The following is a 13,142-nucleotide window of genomic DNA, read 5'->3' as shown; positions in this document are numbered from 1 at the left end:
TGGTGGAAACAAATTCCCACCATAGCAGCAAATTTGAAATGTGGGAGAAGATTGATAATGCAAGCTCTATGATCATTTTGACAAGATACTGCACAGTCCTCAACCCAGGTGTGTGACTTAAACCCCGTGACAAACATCACACAGTCTACACTGTGATTTGTTCGCAGCAAAATAGATTCATCGCATTTTTAAAAAAGGAAAACAAATATTTATGTGTTAGAAATACGAAGGATCCTGGCAAACCATGTTCCTGTCATAAAATATTTTGGCCACAATCCGCCCCACATGGACACAGCTACCTATGCATGAAGGGACTGAATAAGGCTTAAAGGAGCTACATTTCCTTCAGCAATCATGCATTACAGGATCCCATCACCAGGAAAGAAAGGTACGTGCACCGCTCCCTGTAGTAATGCGAAATTATCAGGTTAAATGCTAAGTCCTCACTACATTGGTTTGGAGCTAAAGACTCTACCCTGTCTCAGACTGTTCTTGCATTTTAGTTTCAATTTCCTATTCAGTTCTGTTTGCTTGCTCTTCAATAAACAGCTTGGGATTTGGGCCTACAAAAAGTGAAGGATACAGCTTCCTTTAAAAGAAAAGAACATAACACTGCCTGTCTCCATTCCATTCTCCTTCTTGCCGATGTGCATGTTATTCAAGCTCTGCGCATATGCTGAGGTGGGACACACTGAGGAGAGCAGGGAGCAAAAAGAAGCATCCTATTGAGCCCTATGGGATTCCTCCACATGTGAATAGCAGTGCCTGCAGACACATGGACTGCGTCCTAACATGAAGCACAAAACCATGCTAATGTGTCAGTGGTAAGCATAAAATATAATAGTTTTCAAAGAAAAAAAAAAGCTCTAGAAGCATTTCCTCTCTGTACAATATGAAGTAAAATATATAGAGATATATCTTTCCTCTATCTTTAAATGTGGAATATCTGTATTTTCTTCCCCCCACCCTCCTCTTTGCTTAATATATGCTATATATCATGCTCTTTCTCTCTCCCAAAATAGTCAGCATTTGTCCTTGAAAAATACTGTACAAAAAAGAGCACACTCTAATGATTCTGTATAAACTTTATACATTTTATAATAATCAATTTCTTTTGGTCTTCAGAAAACATTTAAATGGATTGGATTAGCCACAATATGACAACATCATCACCTTTCAATATATACCTGCATCTCTTACACTCATTTTTGCACCCACCCCCACCCCTGAACGTCCATTCTGTAACATCACACAAGTTTGGAAAGCAAATCAAAGCTAAAAACAACTGGAGAAAGTTCGAGAACCATTAGCTTCATGATACAATCAAAACAACCTTTCAAGGAAAAGCAGGATTTGCTAAAAAAAGTCTGAGTCAAAACAATCGGGGAAAAAAACAGCAAGGGAGAAATCCACAGAAACTATATTACAGGAAAGAATTGAATAAAAGCTGCATTTAAAGTCTTTACTCACAAAAACAGGACCTTGAGAAATGCAAACGTCAACGGAAATGAGAATAAAAACCCTCCAAAGCTCCAAAGCCAACGATTATTTTAAAGTTTTCATTTTGTTCTCTTGCCAATGAAGTACCTTGAGTTTTCTACACACGCTTTCTCGTCCTGATCTAGCAAGGCCAATCAGCACACCTCATAAACGCCATGGAGTGTCTGAGGTGCTGGGGGGCTGCACCTGAGCACTACCATGCCCTCTCCCCACTAAGAGATGATCAGCATGGCCAGAGGGATCCGGACCAATACACCAGATAGAGAGAAAGGGGTGGAAATCCATATGCACAGAAGGAGGACATGAGCACAAGGCTGGCCTGACCATCAAGGCAAAACTAGGCAACCCCTTGTGGTGCCAAAATGTCCTGGCCTATCCAAGCCACTGCAGCCCGTGCTATGGTAGGTGGTCCATAGAAGCAGCATCACAGCCCAATGGCTGGGTTAGCATCCCTGCATCCCAGGAGATGCAACCAAGAGCTTTTGGATTTCCACTGGCCTCCTGAGGCATAGACAATAACCTGGTTCACACATCAGAACAACCCAGAGTACAGGTTGAATACGGGTGGTTGAACTATAAATTGTCGTTATGTGCAAACCCTGCACCATGGATTCTCTTCCTGGGTTGTTCGTGGTTATCAACCCAAAGTTAAACCATACTGCAGGGCTCACACGTAACAACAACCCACAATTCAACAATGACCCATGATTCAACGATAACCCATATGCAACCCATACGCTTGGGTTGTCATTATGTGCGAACAAGGCAATAGTAAAAGGTAAAAGTAAAAAGTAAAAGTAAAAGGTAAAAGAAGTCAAGGACATTAAAAATGAATATATAAAAATAGTATCCTAGTCAGCTCTTGATAATTTAATGTTGTGCTCAGCATATCATAAAACACAAGGTGAATGGGGGAGCAACATTTCAATTCACCTAAGACAAAGCTTGGACTAACCATGCAAGGATCTCTGGATCATGGCTTTTGCCTCTCTGTTTCAGGGATTTTTGTAGTAAATAAGTCTTTACCATTTCTATTTTAAAAAACAGCAGTGAAAGGTATTAGTTAGGGAGGTCATCCTATGTCCACCAGGAACACTGCAGATAATGTGCCTAAGTGGACCATGGGATTATTGCCTAGGTTCAGATGGTGCAAAAAAAAAAGATACACTGTGATCTAGCTGTAGCACTTCTAAAAATTTATTTCAGGTTTTACGGTAGTTAAAGGAAACTTAGCTGTTCCTTAGGAGATCTATCAGGAGGAGAACTATTGACAGCAGTGTGTGTCTGAAGATATATTTTATTACCAAAACGTAAGAACACAAAAACAAAAAGAAAAGAGAAGAGAAGCAAATCTATAACTTAATATTTCTGCAGTGCAGCATTTAAAACAGCATTTGTGCATGTTTATTAGCAAGCTAAAATGGTCTGATTAGGCCTATTTCAACAACAGATTGAAAAGAGATCCCCCCCCAATTTTCTCCTCTATTTATACAGGGATTCTTTCTTGTCTTTTTCCCCCCAAGTTAAATCAAGAGTATGGTAAAGATAAAAATACCTAGTTTGAAGCAGCACTGGAAAAAAATATATACATACACACACATATATTTAATTAAAAGCTTACTATGACAGGTCTCAGCACTCCAAGTGAAAATACGTCACCCTGTTGAGAGGGTTTCATAAAAATAGGAAGTGCTGAGATGCACATGCACGCTCACAGACACGCCCACGCATGTGTGCACATGCACACGCATACACACATACACACAAAAGTTGTACATTGATTTTGTTTCTGCTTTCCGGTAAAGTGCTGATGACTGAAAAGGTTGGTTTGGGTGTGGTGCTATCAAACAGGAAACACACTGTCCATGTATTCTGATGCCAACCCACCAAAAAAAAAAAAAAAAGGAAAGGGGAAAAACAGAAAGGTGGGGGGAAATTCTCTTTACAGAGGGCCGTGCCGGGCTTCATACTTGGCAAGGACGTTCTTGCATTTGCCCAGCTCTTTCCGTAGATCTGCCACCTCCTGGCGCAGAGCCGTGTTCTCCTTCTCCAGGAACGAGGCACGGATGGCAATCTGGTTCTCCTTCAGCCTCCGGGCATCTCTAGATCGCTTGGCAGCCATGTTGTTCTTTCTACGCCTTGCCCAGTATTTGTCATCCTGCTCATTAATCACAGAGAGGAAGAAAGAAGGCATTAGATTTCAGTAGATTAAGGCAGTCCCTGACAGCATCAGGACAGGGTGCCAGAACACACTTTATCAGCAGGACTCTAGGTATCCTGAGTATCCAGACCAGGTACTCTAAGACAGCACTGTAGTGGAGAGGCAACATAGCAGAATGCAACTCCCCTGGGGACTTTTTTCAGAGCGAGGAAATCAGTTAGAGCACCAGGGTCACTGAGAGACCTTCCTTGCTCTGGCAAGGGAATAAGGTGAGAAAGAGCCTTTCCAGTTTTACTATTGTTTGTTACAGATTAGCATAGAGGAAGTCAGAGAATGAGGAAAATCAAGTGGAGGCCAGATCCTTCTACCTTGATCTGTTAATGCAGTTCCTACTTCACGCCAGCAATTTAAATGGCAACACTGCTTTGCAAGAGTGTTTGCATTTCTAATTAAAAGCTAAAGGCTGCATTTCAGCTGACAGATCTTTCCTTAAAGCTCCATCTGTTTTACAAGTTGAACCCATGCCGTCAGAAGTAAGTACCAGAGAAATCAACAGACCTTACTCCAAGATAACTATGCATAGATTTGCAGTCATGTCCCACAAATGTAAAGATTTTATGAGTGGTTCATGCATTTGATTTGAAAGTCTGTGTTTGATGATGGAGTTTTTAACCAGAGTGTTTGCTCCTTTGAGGGAGAGGGCCTTTTCTGTGGTGGCCCCCACTCTGTGGAACTCCCTCTCTAGGGAACTCCGCCATGCCCCCTCTTTAATGAGCTTCCATCATGCATTAAAAACGTGGTTGTTCAGGTAGGCATTTGGGGTGGGTTAGGGTATTTTAGAAAACGTTTTTATTGTAGAATTTTATTGTTTTAAACTGTTTTATTATATGCTGTACATCGCCCAGAGTGGCTGGGTGACCAGCCAGATGGGCGATTAATACATTTAATAATAAATAAATTAATAATAATAGAGTATAAGTAATAGAAAAGCAGGATATAAATTTGGAGGGTGGGGGGATGACTATGGATTCTGGGGCAGCAGGGAGCTATCACTATATGCTTCTGGGCTTCAGATTTTTCCACTACACCAGTGCCCTAAGAAGCATGGACTTTCATTTTCATTTTTTAAAGTTTCTGTCTCTCATGTTTGTGCATTTGCTAAATGGTGTTGAGGGAGTACATTCAAATGAAATTCAGACTCTGCAAAGTATCCAGAAGTAACATTGGCTTGATCTGAAACAATTCTTAGAATTGTACTATTGATCTCAGTAACCTGGCTTCAGAGTCAAGCATTTTGGGGCCTGCTGCCTAAATATCCTTTTTCTTCTTTGAAGGGGCAGGGGAGAGGAACAGAAACCTCATAACCTACATCTTGGCTTATAATTTCCCATCTCTTTCCTCTCTGTAACACACACACACACACACACACACACACACACCAGCTTTAGCTTCAGTTCATTCCTGAGTTATCCAGGCCACGTACATCTTTATTTTAACAAATTACAAAGGCAAATCCTTTAATCCAGACCTGAAAGAAGTAGGGCTGGCATCTGAGTATCACATGCAGCCCAGAGACGACTGACTGGCTTAATCTGCTTAGCCCTTTCCAGAACTCAGCAACCAGTCTCCCCCATGGGAATGGAATGGGGGAGAAAGCTTTGGCCAAGTATTCTGCTCACAACAGCAACACTTGCTAAAGGCCACACTTGCTGCTATCCCACGAACTCTTCTGCGAAGTCAGGGCCTTCGAACACCAAGCCTCGAAGCACAGAAGACACTGGAAGTTCTTGCCACCTCCCTGTAAGGAAACTTCTCAAGGGCTTCTTTGTTGTTGTTGGGGGTCTCCCCAATCCCACCTCCACCCCACTTTGCCACAATATCCACAGGTTTATCGTATTTATTATTACAGAGTCAGTGACTGGCCCAAAGTCACCCAGTGAACTTCATGGTCGAGTGGGGACTTGAACCCAGATCTCCTGTATCCCACTCCAGCACTCTAACAATTGCACAACACTGGCTCAGGTTGATGTTTCTTGAGCTAAACATACATCCAGATAATGCAGATATGCATATATCGTTATGGACAGCCCACTTCTCAGAGTAATGTGGAAGTTCCAGGGGTGCAGTGCTGAGTTCTTATGGAAGAACAGACCCTGGGGACCTGAGGTGTATTTGAAATATCTGACCTTATTCTGCCCAACATCAGATCTCCAGAGGAAGACAGCCCCCAAAAGGTAGTTTCCAGAACCTAAAGCTGGCCTTCTGTCTCTCTTTGCTTGCCTTTGATAGATCTGACCAGAGTATGGCTACAATTCAAGTAGTCACATTGGGACTTGCCCAATTTCCTGTTCCAAGTGCAGCTGGGTCAGAGGCTGTCCTGGTGGGCAGAAAGCAGATCAACAGGTGTTCTGGACTTCCAGCTCCAGCATTCCTGACCACTAGCTAGGCTGGCAGGGGTTTCTGGGAGTTGAAGTCCAAAGCATCTGGAAATCTACCTTCTGTCTACCCCTACTGGATACCATATCACAAACGGCTTTTGAAACTCATATCAGGTTGAAAACAGGGTTTTTTTATGTTGCATTGAGAAAGGCCAGCTATTAGAGAAACAGAGATCACAAGCCCCCTTGGGCAAATGGAACCATAGTTTCACAGTTCTTGGGATCCTAGCCATGAAATGGGAGACCAGAGATACTGCTTGAAACCTGTTTTACAAGTAGCAAATCAAAACCTACGAATGTTTAAGTTTGTCTCCCAAGGATACAAAAGTAAAGCTGGGGACTCAATTATGTTATTTTATGTATATCCCACAGTTCTCTCTTGAGTGAACTCAAGGTGGCATACATTATTTATTGTATTATAGACCATTTTCTACTGTCCTTCAATAAAAATGCCTAGGGCAGTACATATACATAGAATCATAGAATAGTATGAAGGAGCCTGGGGGAAGGAGGACCAGCCAGCAGCTGCACCAGGCGGATCCTGTGCCTGCTTCTGCCCCCGCCAACAGGTACTTAAGGCGGGGCTGCCAGAGGCTGCTCGGGAAGGAGCCTGGGGGAAGGAGGACCAGCCAGCAGCTGCACCAGGCGGATCCTGAGCCTGCTTCTGCCCCCGCCAACAGGTACTTAAGGCGGGGCTGCCAGAGGCAGCGCCTTGGCGTCGTGCCAAGTGCGACGCTAAGTGTGCACTTAATGTCGCACTTGGAGTTGTGTAGAACAGGACTTGAAGACCTACCTACCTGCCTCTCTAGAGACACCAGCAGAGACAGATACCAGCAGCAAATAGCAGCAGCAGAGGGCAGTAGCTTTAAAGACAAGGGAGAAAGGGGCAAACGTGGACTTTATCTGCTCCTTCTTAGCTGCTGTTCTCTTTTATCTCTTTTATCTTTTATATTCTTTTATACCGTTGAACATTTTGTACCCTAACATTTTAATATGTGCCTGGGAGGACTATTGGGCAACTCAGGGGGTCGGGGAGGTGCCATTATAACTGTGGTCACGGGCAGGGGGAGGTATGGTGTTGGGGGATTAACAGGCCAGCTGAGGAGAAGAGGGGCTGGACACCTTACAGCTGTCCCCTCTTCTGGTTCTTCCCCCAACCTGATGGTTCCTGGCAGCCTTACCAGTCTGCCCTCGGGTCTGGTGGTGCTGCTGAATGCCAGGTCGGCCCAAAATAAAATCTCCCTCATCCATGATTTGATTGTGGATGAGGGGGCTGACCTGGTATGTATTACTGAGACCTGGATGGGGGAACTGGGAGGGGTCACTCTCTCCCAGCTGTGTCCTCCTGAGTACTCGGTGCAGCACCAACACTGACTTGAGGGTCGGGGAGGGGGGGTTGCCGTGGTCTATAGGAATTCAATCTCCCTCTCCAGGCTTCCTGCTCATTCGAGTGCATGGCTGCCATGACAACCATGGGGCTGTCCCAACATGTTATCGGCCCAACGCATATAAAAGGACACACGCTTGATCTGGTTTTCTCGACTGGGCAGGAGGATGGTGATCTAAAAGTGGAGGAATTAACATCTGTCCCTTTGTCATGGGCAGATCACTTCCTGCTGAGGTTTAGACTCCTGGCAGCCTTCCCCCTCTGCAAGGGTGGGGGACCTAGTAAAATGGTCCGCCCCCAGAGATTAATGGATTCTGATGGATTCCAGAGGGCTCTGGGGGATTTTCCTGCTGGTATGGCTGGTGCTCCTGTCGAAGCACAGGTCGCTCTGTGGAATGCAGAGATGACTCGGGCGGTTGACACGATCACGCCCAAGTGCCCTCTCCCTCTGAGCAGAGCCCGGCCAGCTCCTTAGTATACACCTGAGCTGAGGGCAATGAAGCAAGAGGGGAGACGGCTAGAACGCAGGTGGAGGAAAACTTGTGCTGAGTCTGACCGAACACAGGTAAGAGCCCACTATCGAGCCTACTCTGTGGCGGTGAGGGTGGCAAAGAGGCAGTTCTTTTCCACCAGCATTGCATCTTCTCAGTGTCGTCCAGTGGAGCTTTTCCGAGTGGTTCGCAGCCTGTTACATTCTGGGCCAGGGAGAGAGATGGTGGAACCCTCGGTAGCACGCTGTGACAAGTTTGCATGGCACTTTGAGGATAAAGTCGCTCAGATTCATCATGAATTGGACACCACCATTAATGCAGTTCCATTGGTAGAGGCGTTCAGAGCACTGTCTGGTCCAGTTTTATTGGATGAGTTTCAGTTACTGAGGCCTGAGGATGCAGACAAGGTGCTTGGCCAAGTCCGATCAACCACTTGTGTGCTTGACCCTTGCCCTTCATGGCTTATTAAATCAAACAAGGAGGGAATGTCTGGCTGGGTCCAGCGGGTTGTAAATTCCTCCTTGAGAGAGGGAGTGGTGCCTGCCGCTTTAAAAGAGGCGGTAATTAGACCACTCCTGAAAAAGCCTAACCTGGACCCAGAGGATGTTAACAATTATAGGCCAGTGGCCAACATCCCCTTCCTGGGCAAGGTGCTTGAGCGGGTGGTTGTAGGACAGCTCCAGGCACTGTTGAATGAAACGGATTATCTAGATCCATTTCAATCGGGCTTCAGGCCTGGTTTTGGAAACTGCCTTGGTCGTCCTGTGGGATGACCTCTGCCGGGAGAGGGACAGGGGGAGTGCGACCCTGTTGATTCTCCTGGATCTCTCAGCGGCTTTCGATACCATCGACCATGATATCCTTCTGAATAGGTTGTCTGGGTTGGGAGTTGGAAGCGCTGCACTGCAGTGGTTCCACTCCTACTTGGATGGCCGATTCCAGAAGGTGGTGCTGGGGGATTATTGCTCTGAGCCGTGGCAATTGTGCCATGGGGTTCCACAGGGCTCTATTTTATCCCCCATGCTGTTTAACATGAAACCGCTGGGGGAGGTTATCCGGAGGTGTGGGCTGAGGTGCCATCAATATGCGGATGACACTTAGCTCTACCTCTCTTTCTCATCAAACCCAGGTGAGGCAGTGGCTGTTCTGAATCAGTGCCTGGGCACGGTAATGGACTGGATGAGGGCCAATAAACTGAAACTCAATCCAGACAAGACGGAGGTACTGTTAGTGGGTGGTTTGTCTGCCCGGCTAGGTGATATTCAACCTGTTCTGGAGGGGGTTGCACTCCCCCTAAAGGTTCATGTTCATAGTTTGGGGGTGCTCTTGGATCCAGAACTGTCACTTGAGGCACAGGTGAACTCAGTGGCACGGAGCACTTTTTATCAGCTTAGGCTGGTATACCAACTACGCCCTTATCTGGACAGAGATAGCCTAGCTACAGTGATCCATGCTCTGATAACTTCTCGTCTGGATTACTGCAATGCGTTATACGTGGGGCTGCCTTTGAAAACGGTCCGGAAACTTCAGCTGGTCCAAAATAGGGCAGCAAGATTGTTAACAGGGACTGGCCTGCGAGCTCATATTACGCCAGTACTTTTCCAGCTGCACTGGCTGCCAGTTCATTTCCGGGCCTGATTCAAAGTGCTGGTTTTAACATTCAAAGCCCTTAACGGCTTGGGGCCAGGTTACCTGAAGGATCGCCTCCTCCCATATGTGCCTGCCCGGACCTTAAGATCATCGTCAGCGGCCCTTCTCTGTGAGCCCCTGCTGAAGGAAGTGAGGCGGGTGGCTACTAGGAGGAGGGCTTTTTCTGCTGTGGCACCCCGGCTCTGGAATGAGTTCCCTAGTGAGGTTCGCCTGGCACCTACATTGTATTCCTTTCGGCACCAGGTGAAGACCTTTTTATTTTCCCTGGCATTTTAGCTTTCTAAATTTTTAGAATGTTCTATATATTTTAAATTGTTTTATTGTGTGTTGTTTGGTTTTAATTTTTGTGAACCGCCCAGAGAGCTTCAGCTATTGGGCAGTATAGAAATGAAATAGATAGATAGATAGATAGATAGATAGATAGATAGATAGATAGATGGGATGGAAGGGGCCTACAAGGCCATCGAGTCCAACCCTCTGCTCAATGCAGGAATCCAAGCCAGAGCATCCCTGACAGATGGCTGTCCAGCCTTGTCTTGAATGACTCCAGTGTGGGAGAGCCCACTACCTCCCTAGGTCATTGGTGCCATTGTCGTATTTTCAGTCTGTTTCAGAAAAACAGTCAGGACGTTTTTCCTGATGTTCAGCCAGAATCTGGCTTCCTGTAACTTGAGCCCATTATTCCGTGTCCTGCACTCTGGGATGATCGAGAAGAGATCCTGGCCTTCCTCTCTGTAACAACCTTTCAAGTACTTGAAGAGCGCTATCCTATCTCCCCTCAGTCTTCTCTTCTCAAGGCTAAACATGCCCAGTTCTTTCAGTCTCTCTTCATAGGGCTTTGTTTCCAGTCCCCTGATCATCTTTGTTGCCCTCCTCTGAACCCTCTCCAGTTTGTCTGGATCCTTCTTCAAGTGTGGTGCCCAGAACTGGACACAGTACTCCAGATGAGGCCTAACCAGAGCTGAGTAGAGGGGAACTAATACTTCCCGGGATTTGGAAGCTATGCTTCTATGAATGCAGCCCAAAAGAGCATTTCCCTTTTTTGCAGCCACATCACATTGTTGGCTCATATTCAGCTTGTGATCGACAACAATTCCAAGATCCTTCTTGCTTGTAGTGTTGTTGAGCCACGTATCCCCCATCTTATAACTGTGCATTTGGTTTCTTTTTCCTAGGTGCAGAACTTGGCACTTATCCCTATTAAATTTCATGCTGTTGTTTTCTGCCCAGTGCTCCAGTCTATCCAGATCACTTTGAATTTTGTTTCTATCTTCCAAAGTATTAGCTATCCCGCCCAATTCTGTGTCATCTGCAAATCTGATCAGCATTCCCTGCATCTCCTCATCCAAGTCATCAATAAAAATGTTGAAGAGCACTGGGCCCAGGACTGAGCCCTGCAGTACCCCACTTGTTACCTCTCCCCAGTTGGAGAAGATCCCGTTGATAAGCACTCTTTGAGTCCGATTCTGTAGCCAACTGTGGATCCACCGGATCATTGTTTCCTCTAGCCTACTTTGAGCTAGTTTGCTCATCAGGATATCGTGGGGCACTTTGTCGAAAGCTTTGCTGAAGTCAAGGTATATTATTTCTACAGCATTCCCACAGTCCACAAGGGAGGTTACTTGATCAAAAAATGAGATCAGATTCGTCTGGCATTCATCTGACATTATACAGAGTTTCCAATTAGTCTCCCATCTAAACACTCACCAAACATCAACCTGTTCAACTTCAAAAAGATTACTGCATCCTACAGCTTCAGATGTAGTGGACTCGAGTTACAGGAAGGTGGATTTCAGTTGAACATCAGGAGAAACGTCTTGCTGGTAAAAGCAGTTCAGCAATTACCGAAAAGGGTGGTGGGCTCTTCTTCACTAGAGGTCTTCAAGCAGAAGCTGGACAGCTACCTGTTGGGGATGCTCTGGAGCGATCTATCCTGCATTGGATAAGGAGTTGGACTGGATGGCCAGAAGTTTCTCCCCACCCCTGCCTCCCTGCCCATGGTTCTATGATTCAGACCATACCTAAGACATTTATTTGTTTGTTTGTTTATTTATTACATTTATATCCTGCCTTTTTTCCTCCTTAAGCAACCCAAGGTGACGTACATAATCCTCCTCCTCTCTAGTTTATCCTCACAACAACCCTGTGAGGTAGGCTGAGCTAAGAGTCTGTGACTGGCCCAAAGTCACCCCGTGAGTTTCCATAGCTGGGTGGGGACTAGAAGCCGGAACTCCAGGCTCCCACTCCAACTCTCTCGCCACCACACCACACTGGCTCTTTAAACCAGAAGTCCATTTTATCCCTAACTGTGAGGGTTATGTCATTCATTACTTTTAATCCACATGGCTCTTAAGACTTTCTTAAGAACTTCTACGTCAACATAATTTTTGAATGGTTAAGTGGCTGCCCCTTTCATTCCAGAGATCCAGGCTGAGGTGGGCTGAGTGGGGGAACGCTTGTATCTACTACTCTAATTTTTACAGAAAGATTTGAAGAAGGCCAGATCTCCAGACACTGTAATACATCTAGAAACCACCAGAACGGCTCACATAGAAGGCCATACTGCCACAACAGCTTCCATGGGTTGGACACCAGTCCCAATTTACCTTCAGGTCCTCTGGAATGAAGACTTTGCGGGCTTTTTTAATCATCGGCTGTGGCTTGAGCTCTTCCTCGGAGAACTTGCGCTTGCGAGGATCAAACATCTCCTGACCGGGAATGCTGGAAAGAGCAAGATCAGCAGGATCGGGCTCATACCCCACTGGAACCCGAATGGTCTCGGGATCAATGGGACTTGGCGTGTTACGATTTGTAGGCAAGATCTGACCTGCAGGAAACAAAGAAACCATGCTATGAAACAGTAGGGTAATAATGCTGTTAGATTTAATGGTAGTCATAGCACTGTATGGACCTTCAGTGTTCTTTTCTATTTCCATCTTCTTTTCTCCCCTGCGAACACAGCTGTGCCTACACCCTCTTCACCCACGAGAACATGATATTGGTTTCTGTTTGCAACCTCTCCTGCCCTTTAACCACTCTCCGCTAAAAGCCCTCCAAGGCCTCATTTGCTAGGACAGTTACTTGACTTCATTTTTATTATGACTGCTTATTTATTTACAACATTTGTATACTGCTCCACATCTAAACAGATTCGGGAGCAGGGAACAACAAACGATAAAATGAACAAAAGATAAAAAGAAGAAACATGATATTAAGATTATTCTTTAAAAAACAAAGCGCCAATAAAACCAAGGCTAGTTAACCAAAGAAGTCTTCATGGAAGAGAGCTGTTTTCAAGAGGTGCCAAAAGCAACCCAGTGCTGGCACCTGCCTGACCTCCAGAGGCAGGGAGTTCCATAGGATGGGAGCCACCACACTGAAGGCTTTTCTCTGGGTGGACTCCACTTGGGCCATAAGTCCAAGGAGCATGATGACCTCAGTGATGGGGCAGGTTGGTAAGGGAGAAGGAGCACTCTCAGGTATCCTGGTCCCAAGTTGTTTAGAGCTTTGTACAC

General features: G+C 45.7%; 1 protein-coding gene across 2 annotated transcripts in view; it reads right to left on the bottom strand.

Moving 5' to 3' along the window:
* Positions 1-987: 987 nt before the first annotated feature.
* The window catches only part of HLF (HLF transcription factor, PAR bZIP family member), a 67,005-nt gene continuing 54,850 nt past the window's right edge, over positions 988-13,142 (bottom strand). The window contains exons 3-4 of one of the 2 annotated variants that reach the window (XM_084837231.1): positions 12,234-12,454; positions 988-3,658 (exon numbers count right to left, since the gene is read on the bottom strand). In XM_084837231.1, the coding sequence (XP_084693357.1) occupies positions 3,443-3,658; positions 12,234-12,454 (437 nt within the window). In that variant the 3' untranslated portion in view covers positions 988-3,442. Of the gene's footprint in view, positions 3,662-12,233; positions 12,455-13,142 lie in introns of both variants that reach the window. The other variant, XM_084837230.1, reaches the window with a different exon arrangement.

Source organism: Heloderma suspectum, chromosome 2, assembly GCF_057233095.1.
Source record: "Heloderma suspectum isolate Gila_16-S chromosome 2, 16-S_ref, whole genome shotgun sequence".
In the NCBI taxonomy this organism is placed as follows: Eukaryota; Metazoa; Chordata; class Lepidosauria; order Squamata; family Helodermatidae; genus Heloderma; species Heloderma suspectum.
This window is presented reverse-complemented; position numbering and strand designations above follow the sequence as displayed.